Here is a 22400-nt window from a genome sequence, read left to right as displayed (position 1 = left end):
CTCTCTGTTTTCAAAATAGGACCCGAGCCACTCCTAAGGTGCAAGATGACACAGACAGTGGGAGGGGAGAGCTTGGTGTCCAGGGAACAGCCCTGCATGTGCTGGTGTCTAATCCAGGGTCGGCAGCTGGAGCTCCACATTTAGAAGGGGAGGCCATGTGCATGGGTTTGGCAGTCTAGAAAGCAATGGTTTGTGAGGTGATAAGGTCCCTGGGGGACATGGGTCCCTCTTTGCTGCAGGGCTGGACCTGGCTAATGATCTGATGTGCCACATAGCTTCACAGGTTTCTTCCCTGCTGACCCCCTCAGCTCCCTGCTGCTAATGGCTAGATCTTCATGTGCTCCCGTTGCAGGTGTGGAGGTGTGCTGCCATATCACGTCACCTCCCATGCGGGTGCTGGTGGGCTGGTGGGGCCTTCAGCTTGACCAGCAGTGTGGCTGAGAAGGAGCATCACAGCATGGAGGGGGTTGGTGGTGATGTGCTGGAGTGCGCGGGGGAAGCAGGACCCTGGTCCCTAGGCACCCCGCTAGAAAGCACGTATCTGCAGCCAGCGCTGTTTTCCCCACTAGTCACAACTCCACGAAAGGTTGATGCACCACCTCATGCATTGAAGCAGATAAAACCTGGAAGGTCAGTGAATAGTTGATTTGTTCTGCTGGGTTTGATCTAGTGGAAACACAAGCTGGTCCATACACACAGTCTCTGCACCTTAACACCCCCTAGCCAGCAGTCTGCCTATCAGCCCCACTCTATACACAAGGCTGAAGCCCACCTGCTAGTGCAGGTCCTGTTGCTAGTGCTGGCTCAGTGCTGCTGCCATCTCCAAGGATCATTAGCTGCAATTTTCTTAGCATAGGGGACTACAAGCAGTGTTGCTGACACAGGCCTTTAATTGAGCTAAATGGACCTAATTTGTAGATACCCTTCTTGCGGGCACAGAGAAGCAGCATATTTCCAGATGGATTTTGACTCATCATCATAGCCCAAGAGCAGTTGGGATGCAGCAGAAGTCTGCAATGTGCTGTGCTGTGCCCATTTTCTCTCTCTGGTTCATGCTAGTGGGATGTTAACCAAACACTGCCATGCCTCAGCAAGATGTCCTCAGGAGAGGCGCAGGTAGCACAACAATTTCTCCTGCCACGGCCTGTTAAGAGGCTTGTGAACCTCCTGCCTCCAGCTTCTCTGCCAGCATGGGAAGCACCACACATTGGCCTGGGTGTCACCACCCTACAGAAGCAGTGCTGAGGCAAGGGGCGATTGCACTGGCCCTTGCCTGTGCAGCTCGGACCCCTCCCCAAGGGGGTTGCTCAGATATAGGGGAGGATGGTGGTTATTCCAGCCAGGCACGTGAGTTTCTGCATACAGGACATGCAGAAGACACCTACGGGCAGCAAAAGAAGATTCTAACCACATTCACAAAAAAGCAGCAGGAGCAATTTTGGTATTTCTTACACCACCCCTATCTGTTAGATCTCGCACCAGCAGGCTTCAGTCCATCCATTGGTACAACAACCAGAGCTGCTGATCCCCCACACAGGCCATGCTTTGAGCCAGACAGGCTTGAAGGCCCTTCCCAAACTGCATTTCTCTGGGATTTGGTTCTTTAAGCCCAGGAGAGATAACTGGCTGCAGCTCTTGATGAGCTTGTTTCTACAGGCTCTGTTTCTGCCCCTTCAGCTTCTGGTGGGTTTGCTTCTGGATTTTTCACTTGCTGTTCCTTAGGAATCAATGCTGGGGTGCACAGAATCAGAGAAAAAAGCTCCTGCTACCTTGCTTGGTGTTTGCTGTGCAGGGCACCATAGGCTCTTGCTCCTCACTGGGGGATGCAACAAAGCCCCAGCAAAGCCTGCACTGACTTAAAACACATTATTGCCTACAATAATGAGAAATCCCCATCCTTTCTGTGAGCCTTTGTGTTTTCTCATGGCTATAAAATGCTAAGCTTGGTTGTAGCTGAAGACGGAGAAGGTCTTATCCTGATGTGTATGTATCACCTATGCCCACACAGACACAAAGCCAATATTTTTGCTGCAGAGCTGTTGAAGTCTGAGATACTGCAGGCTGGGTGGGGTTCTACGTAATGCCCACAGAATTGCTAGACTACTCACTGGTAACGTCTCAGACTTATTACTACGACTCAGAATGAAATTAAGTGGTAAGTGGTGAGACCGGGAGACGGGTTTGCAACAACATCCTCTCCAGAATCTAAACAATAGTCTTGGCATCACCAGTTGAGGTGCCTTTCCTCTGCATGGTTGGCTGTGAGCTGGAAGGCCTCCAAGCAGCCTTGTTCTCAGTCATTTTGGACAAACACTGGGTGTATGTTGGTGCTAAGGGATGCATCTTCCAATCTGACTTGTCTTTGCCCCAGTCTTGCCCTCAAAAACCTGAGCATAGAAGATGATCTGCATGGTTCAAGTGGGTTTTGACCTCTCAGTTTCTTCTGGGGATTGTTAGGTGTCTCAGATCCAGTCTCTCTTCGTTATAAAGAACCATTCTCCTGGGAGACCATCCTTAGCACCTAAGCAACAAGGGACAACGTATCCTTTCAGGGCCACCAGACCTTTCAACGAGTTGCAGAGAAAAGGTCTTTTCCTGAGACTATTTGCAGAACTGCACGAACTGGTTGTTCAGGCTATGGGAGGAGATTCCTTCACTTCTGTGCAGGTGCTGTCTCCTGTTTCTCTTTCACAGGGTCCTGGCCTCTACAAAAAGTTCCTCAGGCAAATAGTTTTGGTTTTTAAGCAGCCAAGTGCCAGTCCTCTGGTGTGGCCCTCACTGTTGTGAGCAAATGAACTGTAACTGAGCTCAAATGAGGAGCAATGGGTAGAGTGGTGGCCAGGGCTATAATCCCTGAGTGGAATGCACTTGTCTGCTCCTGCTGGCAATGCACTTTTGCACTTCATTTGCATGGCATCTGGCATTTCTAAAGTGTTGCATATTGTTTCTAAAATGTTGAGTGTTATCTGGCCATGTCCATTCTCTGGGAACACAGTCCTGCTTGCTGCACACAAATGGAGAAATTGGGTGATGGTTGGGCCTGTGGCAGCTCGTCCCTACCCAACCAGGATATCAGTGCCCTTTTGCTGCACTACATAGTCCCTCACTGAAAAGGTGTTTCAAAGCAGTAGAGGGCTCACGGGAGGTCGAGAGACTCATTTCAAGCTGAGAAAGGCCAGGCAGAGAGACAGCTCTTCCCTGCAAGCACAGCCTGCTGAAATCTTGTGTTTGTGCTGGCCTCTGCTGGGCAAAGGCTGAGCTCTCTCAGCCTGCAACCAAACTTCTTGGCAACCTCCTCTTTGCTCTCCCCCTACGGCAGAGCTGGCTTGAAGGTTAGTCTGACTATTGCCAGAGATTGGGGAAAGAGCTGGGGAGGCTCAGGATTAATGTGTGTGAAGACAAGGGTTGGGTAAGGTTCCTTAGTGGGGGATGTCCAGGTCCAAGTGGTTTTCCTTGGCCAAGGATCCTGCATCTTGGGTCAGGGGTCAGTTTTGCTTTGTGGTCCCACCATGTTTCTGTTCTGTGCTGGGCTGGATGTGGGGACTGAACATTAGGGAAGCATCACAAGTGGAGGAATAACAGCTACTTGTTTAAATAAAAACAGACACGGATGCAGCTCTGATGAATTATAATCACCTTCACCCAGACCTGAGACGAGAATGGTGGATTTCAGTGTTTTGATACAGGAAAGATTTTGTAGAAGCACTTGGTCTGAATTTCTGCCCAGCAGCCTTGTCCTGGGGGCTCTGCTGTGGACACACACTGGGTAAAGCCAGCCAAAAACCCAATGGCTTGTGGCTGGGAGAGCAGTGAGGGCAGGTGGAAGGTGGCACTGGAGGCGGCTGCTATGGGTGCTTTTCAAGCCTCAGTAACTGTTGCATCCACATTTGCTTGCTGGCTGGTGTCTTCTCTGCAGACAAAACAAAGGTGTGTGGTAAACATCTGTTGATACTATCGGAAGGTGGAGATCGGAGCTGGGGGACATGAGAGTTGATATTTTCCTTTATGACCTTCACCGAATCTCAGTACCTTCTATGGATCAAGCCATACTGGCAACTCTGTGCAAAAGGACAGTAAGTCACAAAACATGGAGGGTGCAGTAATTTTCTCCCTCTCCATCCCCCTAAAAGCACAGGCTCAGCACTTTATAAGTGCTCAGTATCAGCATTTCAGGGCTTCTTCTATGGTAAGATAAAGATATGACATTTGGTGCTGACTTAAGCTTCACGTGTCTCCCCAGATGGGAAACCCAGGGATGTTTTTCATGCCTGGTATTCCCTTCCTGCTTCATCCTCCTCAGCTCAGCTGCAGGCTCCCAATGAGCCAGGTGCCAAGGTGGGGAGCTACAGAGACAGCCAGTCCAGGGGAAGGTGCTTTCACCCTGCTCTATGGGGCTGTTAGGATCCCAGCTCTCATCACTATGATGCCATCTACATTGATTCACATGTGGATTTTCTCTCTTGGAGGACAGAAGGGGTAATACCCAAGCACAGTATGCATGGAGACAGAAGAGAAACAGAGGCATATCTTCAGTTTGGCAAAGGACAGACTATGCAGCTCTGCCGCCTGCTTTGCCATGGCTCCAAAGTATTTATGCACTTGTTTTGCAAATCTCATCTCAGAAGTCACTTCTGTTAGTGCTGCAGCATCAGCAAGAGGATAATCTCCTGCATACTGAACCAAAGCAGCAGCCCACAAAAGAGACCTTCTCTCTGCCTCTTACAATGATCATATAGTGTTCAAAGCAGAGAGTGTCATGCAAGAATGCTTTCTGGATGCTAATATTTCAGCACACAGATATCAAAGACGATCAGGAATCACTGCAAAGAAACAAAGTATTTTTATGAATCAAAAGCATGGCATGAAATGGTGACACTTTCTCCTAGCTAAAAGCACTGTGTTTGCTTTGCCTGGGTTCTTCTGCCATGTTGTTGCCACCTTATTAATTAATGATCTGCAGGGGACTTGAGGCAGCAACATGTGCACACATAAAGTTTTTTAGGTTTAAAAAAAATCTACTCAACTAAACAATAGGGAATGTATATTCGTTTCTTGCAGAGGCAGGGTTACAACCAGGTGTTAAGGGTACTATATAAGACCATAATTTCTCTTGCAGCTGAGGTTGCAGACACCAGCTGCTGAGAGTCCTGCTGCTTCAGAGACATCCATGCAGAGAGCACAAGTTCCTTCCAGCTCCGGCTCCAGTTCTGTACTCCTTCCTAAGATGCAATAACTTTCCTCCCCTCACAACAGTGACGGTTTGGTGGCCTTGGTCCTCAGGTCTTGTCCCAGGTTTGTCTTTTTTGCTGCAGTGAGAGTGGTAGAAAGAAGAGGAATGTGCCTGAGTTCAGCAATGAGCCATACACATTTCCAGCACTCTTTAATTGTTAATTAACACCAGCTGCAAGCATTAGGAGATGAAAACCTTTTTTGTGTCATTGACATGAACTGGTATGACTCACTGAGATGGAGGTTGGAGGATGCTGAGTAAGAAGGGTTTATATACTTCAAGTTTTTGGTATTTGGGGTTAATCTGTGACCCTGATCTGGACTGGGGATGTAAATCTAGTCTGTGGCTGAGTTTTGAGTCTAGCTGGTTCTTTTTTCACTTCTTTTGTTCTGAGCTGAGCAAAGAGATATTCATGTCCCACGTGTGTGCTTGGTGCACGACAAAGGTGTGAGGTGGGTTTGCTTCAATAACAGAGCAAACAGAGCCTGTGCACGGCTCTCCTCACAACTACCTATATCTCCACAACTTTTCACAAGCAAAGGTTGAGAGCTGGGCTTAGATGCTCGAGCAGTGCAGCAGGCTAACCACAGTTACACAGCTTTTGGATTAGAGAGGGTTCTCTTCCGGCCAGATCAGAGCATGGGGCAGAGCAAGTTAAATCTGTTTGCAGAAGGCCATGCAGAGATAGAGTAACCACCCTGTGTCTCGAGGGGTGTGCACTAACTAACAACCCACATGGCTGAAGTTCCATGGGTGCAAGTGCTCTTCCATGCTGCACATGCCTTTTATGCCCTTGCTGCAAGTAGGCAGCTGTGAATAAGAGCACTTCAGCCATGCCCTCCCACATACCCTTTACAAGTTCAGACCTATATGATTCACCCATACAAACGTCACACCTGAACTGGACAGGGTTAAATTACAGCCATTTCTGTGTTAAAGCCAGATTTTGGACAGAGAGATTAGTCTACAAAGAGGTGGTTATTTAAGCTCCGGTTGGGCAAGCCCTTGCAGGCAAGGTTGGAAAGTGCAGGCTGGCAGCCAGAAACAGCAGCCCTGCCCCTGGCAGGGCCACTGACAAAGGTTTCCCTTGTAAAATAGATGTAGGCGATACATCCCTAGTGAAGTTGTCTGAGAGCAACAGATGACATGTGCTGAAAGGGAGAAAACCATTATTTCCCTTCCATGAGTTATGCTTTCAAAAGGCCTTAAAATTTGAAGAGGACAGGTTTGGTGCTCAAAGTTATTCCCTGCACAGTGCTGGTGGTTCTGAGGTCTGCAGTTTTCTCTATATGAGATTTTAGATCGTGCAACTAAGACAGCATATTTTGTGTAGAGGAAGGTAAGTTTGCAAAATTTTGAATGTTGCAGAGCCCGCATGCTGCACTGTTATAAAAGTAATTGGCCATCACTGTATGTGTCTCCAGATCCTTACGCAATAAATGTAATAGGAAAGATTCATAATGGTTTAGCGTATCAAAATAATTGTGTATCTAACCTACATAATATACTAATCCACTGCATTTATAAGCTGTACACTGGGTCCTGCTTCCTGGTGGCTCGTGAGACGTAGAAAGCTACAGGTGCCAGCAGAGGGCTGGCAGCCTTCCCTGCTCCATAGGGGACGAGTGCTGCCTTGGTCCAGCGCCGCAGCCCTTGCCAGCCCACTCTGCACAGGGTGTCTCCAGCTGCGCACTGCATCCAGTTGTGGCCCAGAAGAAATGAGTGGTTCTGCCAGTTACGTGAGCCTCGCTCTTTGGTCTAATGATACATCTGTCTGACTCCTGAAGACCTTCACTAAAGCAGTTTGGGTGTTGAACCTGATATAAAACATTCTCCCTCCATCAACAAAGATCTTGAAATCTTCCTTGCAATGTCTGTTGCGAAAGGTTGTGCAGGGTAGACTGGGAGATCTTCTGACATCTCTTCTAGACCTTAATCCTATCAGTCAAAAAGTGACAGAGCAATCGAAGAGCTGCACAAGCTATGCCTTCTAACTGCAATGATCAGATTTAGGGGCACAAATCACAGTGCTGTGAGTTTGAGAGCAAGGGACATTCTGTGGACCTGTGAGCTTAGATACTTCCCATTTAAAGGGAGCCTAGGCATCCTCTGAAATCTCTGCAGGAACTGAATGGCTGGAAGACCCAGTAGATCCCTGAGTACCCTCTTCCCTGGCAAACTTCACCTTTTGAAGTTTGGTGAAGTTTGAACCTCCTTGAACCTCCAATCCAGTGCAGGAGAGAAAAGGCATCAAGGAATTATTCTTTTCACAATAATTATCTAATGTGCCTTCTGCACACCTTCCCAGCCAATTTCCACCACCCATTCATTATGGCCTTGCTTGTCATTGTGGCCTGTTGCCATCCACTAGAAATCAGAAAGGTGGATTATCATTGCCAGCATCATGCCTAGCAGTTTGGTTTATTGGGTGGGCTTTGAAACAAGCCAAGCTTGTTCCAAGGCATGTTCTTCAGTCCTTACAGAATTTAAAGGAATCACATGTACTCATTGGTCATAAATGCAGAATATATTCCAAGAGTGTCTGAAGTTGGATTTCTTGAGATCCATAGGGAAGCCAGAGATGTTAGGTTCTATCTGGTGACCTGTGCCATCACATTCAGTTTGGGCCCTGCTTCTGGTTTAGCGCCTTCCAGTCTTCACAGATACTTTTGGCTATAGGATCCTGTAACCTTTTTAGCACTTGTATCAATCTCCACATAAAGAAGATTTCCCTCTAGCTTTAAAATCCACATCAAGGGGTTGTCCTGAAATATAAATAATTTTTCATAGCTAAGAAGTTTTTACATAAAGATGCCTTGATGAGGGAAATCCAAAAGCAGCTGCTGTGTTGCTTCAAGAAGGGAAAGAGGCTAATCTGAGTAGGAACAGATGCAGCAATGGAGAGAGGAAGAAATGCAAAGCACAGGGGTTTTATTTTGGTCCAGAAATTGGCAAATTATATAAAGGGGTGATTGAACAGTTCACAGAGCCAAAAATGAAACAAAACAGCCCTAAAATCAGAGGAGAGGGTTTCTGGGAAGTGTGAGCCTATAAGCGTGAAAAATAATTGCCCAAATCAGCATTTATGGAGCCAGGGTTGCCTCGCTGCGCGGCCCATGGTCACTCGCCCAGCCGCAGCCACCAGAGGCTGGGTGCTACTCTCATCCATCCGCTTCCAGCTGTTATTTTCAGTAGGGTTTGTGTTTTAGTCTTTCTTGATTTGCTATTTGATTTTTCTGGTTGGACTAAGACATCAGTTTATTGTGAGCAAATGGCTCTTTGCTTGGTAGGCTCTGGCTTGCTATGAACTTTTTGTTGGTGATGGGTGAAACTGATGATTTTCAAGAGCAATTTAGGAGCTGAAGGTGAGACTAAAACACAACTCAGGACAACAGACTGTTTCTTGCTCCAGTTTGCAGTAGGGCTGATGGGAAGAAAAGGACCTGACGTGTGTTTCTTATTTCTCTCCTACATATCTAAAGGTTTTTCTAATGTGTGTACTCTTTGTTTGTTTGTTTTTCAGTCACATGTAAAGAAATCTAACCATTCCCAGAGCTTTTCCTAATATGTGACAGTATTTCTCAACTCCTTATTTTTTCTTTATACTCTTTCTGTTTTTTTCTTTTTCTGTGACCTAAGCCTGTAAACCACATTCAGTCCCTATTAGTCACTGATATCTTCCTCTGTGCTGCCCAGAGACCTTTGACTACAACAGCCTGCTGTACAGTACCTAACGACTTCGTTATCCTGCATTTATCTGAATTTACAAATTAAAGATGTAATGGACTGTGATAACACTTTCAGTTACAGATACCTAAAGCTACAGTCCTAAACTCACGCAGACCCAAATACTTGACTTAATAATGTTTCGCCATCTACAGATTTTGCTCTTTGCTCTGCTTTCGGGATTATTAATGAATGATGCTTCTCTAATCAAACCCAGTTTGCCTTGCTAAAATTGCCTTTTTGTATCTTTTCTTGATCTTTGCTTTTTGACTACTCTTTAATCAATAATGGTGATTAACTCTGGGTAACATTGATTTCTTTATAATATTGTGGAGAATTTTGTAAAGACCTTTCATATCTGATGAACCTGAAAGTTTATTTTCTGTACTATTTTAATGTTACATCCTCAGAGTTTTCAGACTAAGCAGGTGCTGGACCATGACAGTCCTTTTCCTGCTTCATTTCACCTCTGCGCTCTCAGACCACTTATTGCATTCCTGGTACATTTACATTTCAAATTTATTAGAACAAAATCCTCTATTGTTTCTGTTGTCTCAGTACAGAGCTTGGAGCAACTTCAGATGCCTAACCTAATGATAAATTAGATTGAAAACCTCTCTTCTGCCTCTTGCTTCTGAATTCGCCTTTCTTGTTTATTATGTAAAAGGGCTACATTAAGATTATGTTGTACCATGGTAGTGAACATGCCAGGTAAGGCTGGAGGTTCACTGGCAGAGCTGCAGGCTGAGGAGAGGAGAGCAGGAGCATTTGCAGCTCTGTCCTGGGATGCTTTCAGAAGAGCACATAGAGAAGGCTGCACTGATTTTACTGGTCTCCACCTGTGCTCCTGGCCACTCTGTTGGGAGTAGGAAACCCAAGCAGGTGACAAGAAGTGAGCTCTGTGAGGACACACAGCAAGAACCACTTAACGTGATATTTGCTCTCCTTGGAATAATTTGTCCAAAGGTGTGGTCGTATTTTTGTTTTGTTCATTGTTGCTGCTGTTATTGTTGCTTTTTCTTGCATGGGAAATAAGAGCATAAAGGCACCCAAGCTGAGAGTCTCCCTTTGCTCCTGGCAGCAGTCAGATGGCTAGCTCAGAGGACAGCGCCAGTAACCTCTGACAGTGTTCCACAAAGTAAATACAGGCCAGAGAAACTTCACTTTTTCATTCTCTGACCCACGTCTTTGCTTCAGGAATGCAACATCATAAAGACAGATCATTGCTCCATCTTTGCAAATGAACTTTGAGCTGTGTGTTTAAAGCTGGAAGAGCTGAATAACACCAGCACACAACCAAGCCTGCATTCTAAAGCTTGCGCTCAGTAATGTTTGCACGACTCAGATAACACAACGTCAATTAAATGAACTGTAGATCGCAAGTGACCTCCAGACAATCATCTGTCAGAGTGGTGTGTTGCTCAAGTGATGGGAAAACAGGAGCTGACTCATTAACTGGAAGTTCCTCATGAGGATGAATGCAAACACGGCTTTTGGCTCTTCTGCTTCAGTCACATTGAGATGTTTTAATTTTGGCATCACTGGGTGTTTTCACTTTATAGTGAGCTATGCCATGAAAAAAACATCAGAAGCCAACCCAAATGAAATCCCAAACCAGTTCATCCTCCAGGCACCCACCCCGGCACCTCTGGCTGGGTCGGGCACTGCCCGCACGCATACAGCCCCCCCGGACACAGTTCTGGGTCGGTCCATGTCCTGTTCACCACTTCTATGCACCGGCGACTGAAGTCTCTCCTTCACTGGCCATTCCCTCCGCCGGGGCGGCCGCTCGGCGGGACCTGGGAATGGCGGCGGCCGTGAGGAGGGGTCGCGGACCCTCTCACCACACGGGCAGCGCTTCCGCAGGGCCCGCACCGCAGCTGCCCCTCCGCAGGATCGCCGGCTCCCGCCCCTGACCCCACCGGGCAGACCGACGGCTCTCCCGCCCCCGCGGCGAGGCGGGGTGGGGCGGGGTGGGGCGGGGCGGGGGGCGGGGAGGGCCGGGCCGGGCCGGGCCAAGGGGCGGTGGCGGCGGTACCTCCCCGCACGGTGCACCCAGTCAGCTGAGTGGGGGCGGCCGGGTGGCTTTCCCTAGCCTAGGTCTAGGTGGCTACCCGCCTGCTGGCGGGTAGCGGAGCCGAGCGGAGCCTGCCAGCCTGCCAGCCTGCCTGCCTGCCTGCGCTGCCGGCATGGTGCAGCAGGAGCCTGCCGGGGCGCCGGGGCTGGCGGAGGGAGAGGCCGCTGCTGGCACCGCCGTCGAGGTGCGGCTGTCCCGGCGTCGCTGGGCCGTGGTGCTGCTCTTCAGCAGCTACTCCCTGTGCAACGCCTTCCAGTGGATCCAGTATGGCAGCATCAACAACGTCTTCACGCGCTTCTACGGTGTGAGCGCCTTCGCCATTGACTGGCTCTCCATGTGCTACATGGTCACTTACATCCCCCTGCTCTTCCCCGTCGCCTGGCTGCTGGACAAGAGGGGCCTGCGCCTCATCGCCCTGGCCGGCTCGGCCCTCAACGCCCTGGGCGCCTGGGTGAAGCTGGGCAGCCTGAAGCCGCAGCTGTTCCCTGTCACTGTCCTGGGGCAGGTCATCTGCTCCATCGCCCAGGTCTTCATCCTGGGCATGCCCTCATGCATCGCCTCCGTCTGGTTCAGCTCCCACGAGGTCTCCACTGCCTGCTCCGTCGCCGTCTTTGGGAACCAGGTAAGGGGTGGCTGTCCCCTGGCTGGCTGGGCACGTGGGACAGGCCTTCACCAGAGACCAGGTGGCCTTTGGCCAAAGACCAGGAGCACTAAGGGGGAAATGCAGCAAACCAGGGAGGTGGAAGAGATGCACAGGACCTGGAGGGCAGGAGCAGGGGTAAGAGTCACCTGCACAAAATTCTCTCTGGGAAATGCAGCTGGTACCTGGAGGGGTGCAGCTTGGGTTAGGCCGTGGGTGAGGGTGGCAGCAGAGGCAAGTGGGACCTGTTTACAAAGTTGGGGGAAGCATCAGGTGTGGGTATGATTTTGGCTTTGAGCGGTGTTTGGACACAGGGTCCTCCCCAGTGCCCTCCTGCTCCTGTGTCTGTGGATCTCCAGTCCAGGGTTATGATTAAGTAGCACCACAGATGGACTGGAGGGGGATGCACTATACTGGGAAACGTGCTTTAGGCAGAGTGTCCTGCAAACCTCAGACCTGCACCTGGACCTGACACTGCAATAACCTCCTTATGCTGACAATGAGAAGGGACAAGGGAGATTAACTGTCTCCTGAAAAGAGTACTTGTCACTGGGTCCTGGAGGAAAAGGACTTTAGCACTTTCATGCCTCTTAAAAGTAGGTACAGAGTTTCCACCAGGAGTTGCTTTGAGAAGCAGCAAACCTTCCATCAGGTGAGGGTGAGGTCAGGTCCCTGAGTACTCTTGTATCGAAGCAGGTCAGGGAGGCCAGCGACCCGCACTTGCTCAAGCTGTGACGATCTTGTAGCCAGGTAGTGCTGAGGAGATAAATTTTTCCACAGCTTTGAAAGGATCGGGGAAGTAGCTTCTTGACCCTTGCACCCGAATACCAATTCTTCCCTGTTGAATGAAGCAGACAGACCAATACTGATGCAACATGCTGTAAGTGAAATTAGTCTGGCTTTATAATGTTGACGTGAAGAAGAGGGAAGTAGAACCTGGCACAAGCTGCCACACTGGACCTGTACCCTTTACCATGAGACCCCTATAGATGGCTGCGCACAACTCTGGTCTGTGTTTAGCTCAGCCTGTGGGTGCTATTCAGATTTGAAGAGTTTGCAGTTCAGATAGTTTCTAAAGCACAGTTTTACTCACAGATAACTTTGTGTGCAGAGGGTTTGAGGTGTCCTTTCCCCACATTCCTGGGTTTTTGTACTGCTGAGGCAAAAAGAGGTGAATGCTTTGAGATGGTACTTAAGGAACTGAAGTTTGTGGAACAGCACTAGGAAATTAAGGAGCCGCTGGCTTACATCGTTTGGAAAGAGAAAAAATTACTTATCTTTCTAAGCTTTGCTCTTTGCTCTTATCACCCAGGCTAGTGGGCTGGTTTTTATGTGTTTTAAATGAATCTTTAGAGTGAAAGGCATTTAACGTGGCGTGAGCACTCTGCTGATTTAGGAGTAAATAAGTAACAGAACATTTTGCTGTCAGACTTTCAGACTTTTTTTTTTTTTTTTTTTTTTTTTTCAAATTATTCAGATGGAGTTTCTCAACAGTGTACATAAGAAATCCAAACAATGAGGTTTTCAGTCTGTGCTGTATGCGTGTGCGGTATCCTCATTGCCCTAAAAGGAGCAGACTAGTCTAGTGGTTGTGAAAAGCAAACTTTGGCTACACTTTTGGTGCCCTACAGTGCTCTGGGGGTTGAACTGACATGACAGTAAGGCCTCAGTTCAGTGTATGGCCTTTACTTTCTAAGCCCAGACTTCTCTTGTAGAGAAGCAGAGAAATCAGAAATGGCAATGACTGAAGAAAGGGCATGCTCCATAGGAAGGATGTATTCATTCCCTTAATTTCATTCTCTTAGTCAAGGGTCCTGAGGCACATAATCACAGTGAATGAAAAGTAGCTATTTTGTTTAGCAGTGAGGTTGAGCACGGGGAAGAAACAGAGGCATCCTTTTTTTCCTGACTCTCCAATTAAAGACCGTGTTTTGGGGAGTGTTAGCAAAGGGTATGATACAGCGGGTTTGTAATTGCAGCGTGCCAGTATGGCAAATTATTCCCTACTCTCATTCCTTTACAGCTGTATGGTTTTCCTTTCCTTGCACATCACTTATTTATAGTTCCTCAAGGTGGAAAACTCTGTCACGAATTATTGTGGCCAGTATTATTATTAAATGCCAAGTAGTCACGTTTGTCTGCATCAGGAATTGCAATCAGCTATGTGGAGGAGCGGGGCCATGTCACCGCTCCTTTGCTTGATGGTCCTGCCCTGTTGGCCGTAGGCAGCACTTGGGCAGCGCTGTCCTGAGGGAGCCCTGCCTGCTGGTTCCTCTGGGTCTGCCTGGGTGACGTCTGCTCAGAACCCCCCTGCTGCTGCCACTGCCTGAGTGATGGAAACCTTCAGGTTCAAAGTTAGCCCTGAACAGTAAATCATTGAATCAGTCAGACTAGGTGTTAAATATCTTTTACAAAACAAACCAACCCTAGCGGATTGTCTGATTCTCTTGTTTCTGGTCATGTGATGGCTCTAGTGTCTGAAGTGCAAAGAGGATTAGATGGAGTAGTCCTAAACTGATGCTGGACAGCTTCAAGAAGAGAAGAGTGTGGACACTGCTGAGGCGGCGATCACATTCTCTTGGCTCCCCAGTGTTGGTTTTCACTGCATTTTACTTCATTTTAACAGGGAGATGCATAGATTTTTCCACTATTTTTCCTTGTCTCTGCAAGTGCATGTATGGGTTGGTGTGGACTAGGGTTTACTTGCATGTTGTGTGCTTTAACATTAAAATATTAAAACTATTAAAATATTACTAGCATCTTCATGCTTAGAAGACTAGGAAAAACCTATGTGGGGACTTTTCCTCAGGCTGAAATTATGGGGTAAGGAAGACCAGTGTTCGAAGAGTTCACCGAAGTCCTTCAGATGTGTCTGAACTTTGGAAATAATTTTTCTGACATGTTTGAGAAACGCAGCCATGAGTAGCAGCGTGCCTGCTATGTCGCCAACAGTGTTGCTTGTGGAGGAGCTCAGTGCTGGATATCTACGTAAGTCCTGTGCACATGAGGTAGGCAGGAGGGAGTGGTTTGTGTTAGGACCATTTCAGTGTATTGATTCATCAGCTGGTTCCCTGTTTGGAGTGGTGATTCAGACCTGACAGGTTGCAGCAAATGGGCTTCTGATATCTATGTCAGAGGCAGACTGTCCCCTCACTCTCTCTGGTGACAGGACCACAGCAGATAGAAACATTCCTGAGATACAAGCATTTGCAGAAGCGTGTCCTTGCTGGAGCAGCAGGCCTTGCCCTTTAACATACTTGTTCTGCTGTCTTTTGGGATGAGGAAACACGGTGCTGTGGCGTTACAGAACTAACATGGTGGTGGGAATGTTTAGGTAATGAGTGAAATATTTGTGGCCTTTTGAGATTCATAAGTTGGATCCTGGTGGCCAGGTACCAGTTCTCTGCATCAGCTGCCATGGTGCATGCTGGACTGCTGTGCTTGGGCCACACTTCTTCAGGCACATTGGTTTTAGGAGCATCTCTTGGTGCTGCATCTCGCTGTTGTCACCTGGTGGGCAAGGGACATCGGCGGCACAAAGAGAAGTGTATAACTGTGTTGCACAGGACAATGAAAGAACATTTGTGCATTTGTGTTTGTGACTTTGCATTGATTTGCCACCAGTATTGTTACTTTTTTATTATTTATTTATTTAATTAATATTAAATAGACCTTGTTCCTGATTCTTGCTATTCTGAAAAAGAGAAACAAGCGGCTTGTGGGCTTGGGACTGAGGATGCGAGGGTGCTAGACAACTCTTCTGCTGTAATTTTGCCTCTTCATTTTTTAGCAGGCATTGATGAAAGGTGTTGACGTGGACTGGAAGTAAAACTTCAGCTTCATGTTCCTCTCTGCATTTGGGGAAAAATGATGCAGCAGCTTACTGATCTTCAGGTGGGGTCTGTCTTTGTTCTGATGCAGCTGGGATGTGATGTCAGAGATTTAGGGCTTCCATAACAGAAACTGCCTGAGGCAGAGCTTGTAGGTGCTATCTGTGTACTGCTGGGAGTGCCAGTCCAGCAGTGATTAGGTGATGGCTTTTGAAGTGGACAAACTGGACGACAGGTCATGAATTAAATTCAGGGAAATGCTCTCTTTCTCCTGACGGGTACTTTCCTCTTGTTCTGAACTGGGGGAAAGAGTCTGCATGGGGCAGGGGTTGGGGTGACCATTCCTGAATAATCAGGTCTGCAACATCTGAATGGCCATTGCTTTTGTGCTGGTGAGCTGGCAGTGCCCTTTGTGCTGAGCATGTGCTGCTGTTTGATGCCTCACTGCTAACTCTGTTCTGTACCTTTTGCCATTCAGGTGAGGCAGCATCTGAAAGTCTAAGAAGTGTTGTGGAAATGGAGTGCATCCTGTGGGATTCTTGTCTTCAAACAGACTTCTAGACCTTTTTGGCTGTTCTGTTCCTGCTGGAAGGTCCTCATCTCTTCAGCTGATATTTGATCCCTGTTAGAAACAGGGGCAGGTGGTGGTCTTTCTCACACCCCTCTGTAGCCTGGCTCTCTATCTCCCGGGGTTTTAGCTGTTAGAATAGAGAAGATTTCAGTGGGGAACCAAGAGGAGTTGGTATTGGCAGTAGTTAATGGTTGACATTCTCCAGCCCTTTCTGCCCCTGTAAAAAAGGGCAGGGATCGCAAGGAATGCTCTGTGGCCAGCTCTCCGAGATCCTGGACGTGGCTCAATGTGGGAAGGCGTGCTGGCCAAATAGCAACGTGGCTTTCCCAGGAATGCCTAGGTTTCTGTAAATGGACACTGGAGCCTGAAATGACCTTTTTCTACCTGTTTCATCTGGTGCTCCCTTCCCAGCCACCCACCTTCTCCCTCACAGAAGCAGTTGGCTTTTGGCTTATTGTTCTGTGGCAATTGCCTGGTAGTTAAATGAATGACTGCAATGTTTTTGCTGGGAGGGGCTGCCCTCTGGCACCCTCAGCACTTTCTCTGCATTATCCCCTTGGTCTGCCTATGTTAGGTGACTGTAGTAGGTCCTTGACCAAGGTATTATGTCCTGTCTGAGAATTCTAGCAGCCACTGAGGTAGCTGTCAGAGCTGAAACCCCTCTTCTGCTTTATTTTCTATCTACTGCTGTTTTGCTGTGTTGCATTTCTTTCCCAGTAAACTGGGGGAAGGTGCGTTCAAGGCTGAGGCCCTGAATAACTTGCATAGAGAAGGAGTCTTTGTCATATGGCATTGCATCATATTAAGCAGTATGAGGAGATGATGGCACAGAAGCAGAAGTGTGATGAGGAAGAGTTTGTTTTGCTTTCAGAAGAGCTTTGGTTGTGCAAGTGCAGTTAGAAAAAATAGTATCTCCCACATCAGTGGGAGAGTAAAAAAGCCTAAGCCCTATCTTATCTTTTCACAAGGCCGGGATTACAATTTTTCCTTTCACAACTTGGATACTTTATGCAAGAAAGGTGACTGACCTGTGGTTTGCAAACATTTAAGTATGTTGACTTCCTGACTATCTGGATTTCTACAGGCTTAATTTTGCTATGAATGGTATGGAAGAAGAATCTTCTGGACAACAATTCATACAAAAGTATACTGGGTAGGAACTGGCAGCTTCTGATTTACACAGCTCTTCAGCTGGGTATTTTCAGTTCTACTGTAGCCTTTTGTGCAGACAGGCAGCTGGGACCTGTGCGAAGGACTGGGGAACTGATGTGCAGTAGGAGTAACAGGGTGTGAGAAGCGGGTGGCTGTCTGCTCTCTGCAGGTTGCGATACGTGAATTGTAGGGCCAGAAAGTTCATCTGCTTCTGTGAAATGTCATGGTTATAGCATGGGAGGCACCTGTAGTTTGAACAGGAGGGAGCACTACAAGGCAGAGCTTTGACACACAGACAAGAGTAGAGGAAGAGCCTGTGTTGCCCAAGGCTTTGGAACATGTACATCCTCAAAGACATTCCCTGCGTGAACAGAGATCCAGGTCTGATGCATTTAAAAACGCTGGCAGAACTGTCAGAGAGGCATCTGGCATGGGTCCTATATGTACTGACCTTGGTTCAGCGTTCCTCTCTCTCACATGCGTAGAAGCAACGTAGTGAGGAGAGCCCTTCTGTTCCCCTTGGAGCTTCCCTGCTGCAACAAGAGATGCATTGTTCAGATCCAGCAAACTGCTACTTCCCGCTCCTCCTACCTGTCAGGTGGGTCCTCTTCCCACTGCTGGTTACGTTCTTCATCTTTGCACTGGTTTGCACCACAGGGTAGTTAGCGTGGGCTACGGAACAGCCTGACCTAGTTTCACCTGTTACTGAACATCAGCGATGTTGCTGTACTTGGCTTGTGCATTTTGTCTGTAAGATTTTTGGAGAGACAACCTATTGAGGTGGCTATTTGAGAGAGAGGTTTCTGGAAGAACAGCAGTTGCAGTGTGCAGGCTTGCTTTGTCGACTTCTCACTGAGAACCTTGGCTTTCCTGGCGATAATGTTGGTGGGTCAGTTTTCGTCGTTTATTTCGGTAATGTAACAGGATTTGTTTTTAAACTCTCCGTATCTGAAGTAACTTGTATAAAAAATCAAATATCATTAAAACCAAACCAAAACAAAACCCCCAACCCCAAACTGATGTCTACTGTTTTGTCTGGAGGAACATCTTGAAAATGTGAAGCCTTAAACGTATCTGTCAGAAAACAGGTAAATCAGTGTATATGGCAGGACTGACTTACTGAAACAACTGAAATATCAATAATTTTCTTCCAAACACGGTAGTCCCTCTGGTTTTCTAGAGGATTCCTCATCTTCATGTTCCTTGGTTGATGTGGCTATTGAAGATTAGAGGTAGTGCTGAGCATTGTAAGCAAATGGTTCAAGACTAGTACTGCATGTCCCCAGCAATTACACAAATCTTTCCTGCTCCCTGGCTTTTGGAGGCAGTGGAGGAGGCTCTGTTAGAAATGGAGGAGTGACCCTGGAGGGAACTGGGTTGGTGTGACCCTCAGAAGGCTTCTGGCAGTGGCACAGTGGGTGGCTCAGTGTAAGGCTGCCAAAGGGGAAGTCTTTGGCACAGATGAAGTGTTGGTTTTGTTCACACTTTAAACATTGAATTTGACAGAGTTTCACAAATGTCCCTCAAAGAGAAGCCTGCGGTGGTTAGTTAGGTTCTCCTATCTCCCTTCTTCAGGCTGATCTGGGGTGGTGGGTGTGGAAGATTGATTCCCAGATCAAAATGTTAAAAGTCACTCTTCTGGGAGTGGAAAGGTGGAGTAGCTCCAGAGGTGTGTTGACAAATGCAATGAGCTGTCTTTGATAGTTGGTGAAGCCCTTGATTTTATTTTTTTTTTCCCAAAAGCCTTTCCTTTGGAAACATATGGTACATTGGAACAGAGGAGCATCTGGCCTATGTCAGGTCGAATTTGTCAGGCAGCCCCAGGCCAGTCAGTGATGAGTGCAAAGGGAAAGACAGTAAAAAAGGGGTGTGTGTCCTCCTAACTCTCCAAAGTCTTGGCTTGGGAACTTGCTGAGACTGTGTTGAAACTAGTGTTTGAAAAGCCTGTTGTATTGGTGTTTGTCAACATGGAAATCTCAATCTTTTGATTGCAGCAGCTTCTGCCCATTTGGCCGAACTGGCTGCTGGCCCTGGGGTTTCCTGGGACTCCTGTCCGTGCTGTACTTCTCAAAAATTCACATCGCTTTTCCCTTCCTCCATTCCTGATTTGTGTATTTGGTAACAGAGTGGAGTTAGCATTTTGGTGTGTTTGTGTGCAAGTAGTGTGGGTCTTCTGTTGACTTGTTCTTTTGAACCCCTGAATGGATACCGCCTCGTAGAAGAAATCAGTTGAAACAAATTGATTAACATCTTCCACTGCTAACGCTTCAGATGTTTGCAATGCGATGTGGAAACCTCCCATAAGTATCACGTTGTGAACGCTGGTGCAAGACTTCACTTAGTTCTTCCTCTTTCTTGAATGTTCTTCTTCCACAGTGATCATCTTCTGGCCCTACAGACTTTCTGGCAGGCTCCCTGATTTGTGTTTGAAGAGTTTTGATTTAGTTCGTAAAGTTGTTCCACAGGCTTTTTTGGCACAGTTATGGTTTTACTTTAGCTTCGTCCAACTTGCTCTTTTTTTTTTGCTTGAAGTATAATGCCCAGTTTTTGAGTTGGGAGGTGGTGGTGGTTGTTTTGTTTTGTGGTTGTTTGTTTTTAATTTTAACTTAATCGTAGTTCTAAAAGATTTTGCAAATATTCTCTTGGCTTACACTGAGCCTCTGCAGTGTCTTTACAGTCTTAATGCCACTTGCAAGCATTTAATTTCATGGGCTTTTCCTTTCTTTTTAATTTTCTTTTACCAAGCTTCTTTCAGGCAGCTCCCTCTTGTGAGTTAAATATTGCTATAGTACTTTGGAGAGTGTTTTTTTTAGTCGCTGTTGTAAGGAAACTGAATTTGAGTGCAGCGCAGAACTATTCTGTAATACTCGTTGTGGTCACACTGTGCTGCTCTAGGTCGAAATCACAAATTGGGCTGCCTCTTACAGCTTCTCCTCAGAAAAGAGTATTTATGGAATCAAAAATGCAGTCTCTGCATCATCCCTGTCATGACACTTATTTAGCCTGCAAGGGCATTGTCAGGATTTCTCACTGTTGTCTTTTTATTGCCTTTGCAGCATCTCTCTCTTTCTGTCTTTTAACAGTTTAATTGACCTCCTGGGTTTGATGGTCTGCTCTATCAATATTTGTGCTTACTTATGGAATTTTATAGAGCTTCTGTATTCCTCTTGCTGACTCTTGGTTTTCTTTCAGGTGGAGACCCACTTCTCCATCGATCATTCATTTACAATTTTTATGCTGATACCACACTGATTATCTTCCTTCAACAGACTCTTAGTATACAAACAGCTAAAATTAAATTAGACATGCCATTTTCCATTTCAAGAGTTCAGGTACATTTATAACACCTTATTAGTCACTTGCTCTTGGCCTTGCTACCTGTTCTTGTATATGCTTGAATCTTGAATATGATGTTGTTGTTGAGACTGGTCCTTGAAAGAATTCAGGTAAGAGATACATTCCTTCTGTCCTTTATCAGCCTTCAAAGAATAAGTCATCTGAACACTGCACTGTGCTGTAGTTGTTGACTTCCCTGGTATTTTGTTTAAAAATTACCCCAGGGCCTTAAAATAAAGTGCCAGCATCCTGGTTCCTGAGGAGAGATTCTTGGCAATCAGGACAGTGTGGTGTGTTTTGGGAGTGGGCATGCCGAGTGACGTGCTGAATTTTGGGATCTTGAGCCTATCTATACCAGTCTTGGAGACCTTTCTGCCTGTACAAAGGTTGGAGATGCTAATTTGTTTGCTGGTGAGAGGGGCTGCTCTGTGAACTGTAATGACTGATGGTCTCTGTAAGAGGGGTAGCACAGGCTGTTGCAGAACCAACCCTGTTTTTACATCACTTTATTTTCCCAGCCCTGACATGAGAGTTGTGGAGAAGGGAGAACAGTTATTTCCCCCCCCTTCCTAAGGCATCTTTAAATTTTCTTGGTAACTGGTTATGGTGTTGTCTGTTGAGCTGATGGTGATGTGGGCACTGGCCTGCTGAGAACCAGGCTAAAAATCTCCTTGTGAAAGGTGAAGTATGTGCTGTATAGTACTCATTGTATTGTTAAGAGCTTGTCTTTTTTGCTGGAAATGGTATGGATAATCCAGGGTCTGTGAGTATCCTCCAGGAAACTTTTAGTTTTAGTTAACTCAAAGGGCCTCATCTTCGTAGGATTAATAACATCAGTTGCTCTGAAATATAAAACGTAGCTCCTGTTGCTGTGATTGTTGAGTGTTTTTTTTCCCTTTCTACTACTTAGTCCTTCTCAAAGACTTAACAAACTCGTAATGGATAAAAGTAGTTTCTCTTTCGGGGAGGGAAGAGAGTGGACAAAACATCAATTTATGGCTAGAAAATTTGTTCATGTCTTCTGAAAAGACAACAGCAGTGTCCAAGAAAGCTGAGGAAGTCTGTGTCCCTTTGGGTAAATGATGACTACAGGACTTCTCAGTAAAGGATTTCTGAAAAATTTGCAAACCAGATTCTTAATATCTTCTCTGCCAGCTACATCAGATCATTTTTCAGGAAGAAGCAGCTAGAGGGAGAGCTGAAAGGAATGAATCTTGACTGTGGCCCTGGAGAAACTTAAGTCAGAGATCAGAGTTAAGCATGGATCTCTCCTCCTCTCCTGTTCTTCTTTTGCTGCGGTACAGCAGCTCATGGGACTCACACGTGATTGCAGAGAGCAGGAAACCAAGAAGCACCTGGCACAGGAATCCAGCCCAGTTCTTGCAAGAATGAAACGGTGATTAGACAAAGGAGCAATTTCCAGGGAAGTGTTTATAGACTTTATTTGGTAAAGGTTGAAGGGGCACATGGGATACCTGATATGTAAGAGCTAGTAGGACTCTCCCCTTGAATGGAAAGGGGCAATGTTGAGTCTTCTACTTGAAGCCTGAATGTTTGTTTGGGGAAGCTAAGGAGATAGGAGTGAAGCCCAGCCTGGCTGTGTCCTGGGCTGAGCAGCCACACCAGAGCCACAGGCTTGCACTTTGGCCACAAGCAGGGCAAAATAAACATGCTGCAGAGACAAACAGGCTTCTGCCCTCTAGGAGTGATCTCTGTGGACATCTGTGTGGTGCAGTTGCCTTATCTGTGCAGATGTAGACTTGTCTCCCTTGTGCAGAGAAGGAGGAGGTGTGCAATTTAATGGAGATCAGAGCTTGAAGCCTCCAGGCCAGCTGCTG

The 22400-nt window shown here is 46.9% G+C and overlaps 1 protein-coding gene across 10 annotated transcripts in view; it reads left to right on the top strand.

Annotated features, from left to right (window-relative positions):
* The first annotated feature begins 10954 nt into the window (after positions 1-10954).
* Positions 10955-22400, top strand: part of FLVCR2 (FLVCR choline and putative heme transporter 2) — a 40849-nt gene continuing 29403 nt past the window's right edge. For 5 of the 10 annotated variants that reach the window (XR_010472874.1, XM_065063894.1, XM_065063891.1 and 2 more), the window contains exon 1: positions 10959-11655. Coding sequence is in view for 8 of the 10 variants with exons in the window: in XM_065063894.1 (XP_064919966.1) it covers positions 11146-11655 (510 nt within the window). In the remaining 2 variants the exon portion in view is untranslated. Of the gene's footprint in view, positions 11656-22400 lie in introns of all 10 variants that reach the window. The other 5 variants (XM_065063896.1, XR_010472875.1, XM_065063890.1 and 2 more) reach the window with 5 other exon arrangements.

Source organism: Columba livia, chromosome 5, assembly GCF_036013475.1.
Source record: "Columba livia isolate bColLiv1 breed racing homer chromosome 5, bColLiv1.pat.W.v2, whole genome shotgun sequence".
In the NCBI taxonomy this organism is placed as follows: domain Eukaryota; kingdom Metazoa; phylum Chordata; class Aves; order Columbiformes; family Columbidae; genus Columba; species Columba livia.
The sequence above is the reverse complement of the archived record's forward strand: the minus strand, read 5'-3'. Positions and strand labels throughout refer to the sequence as shown.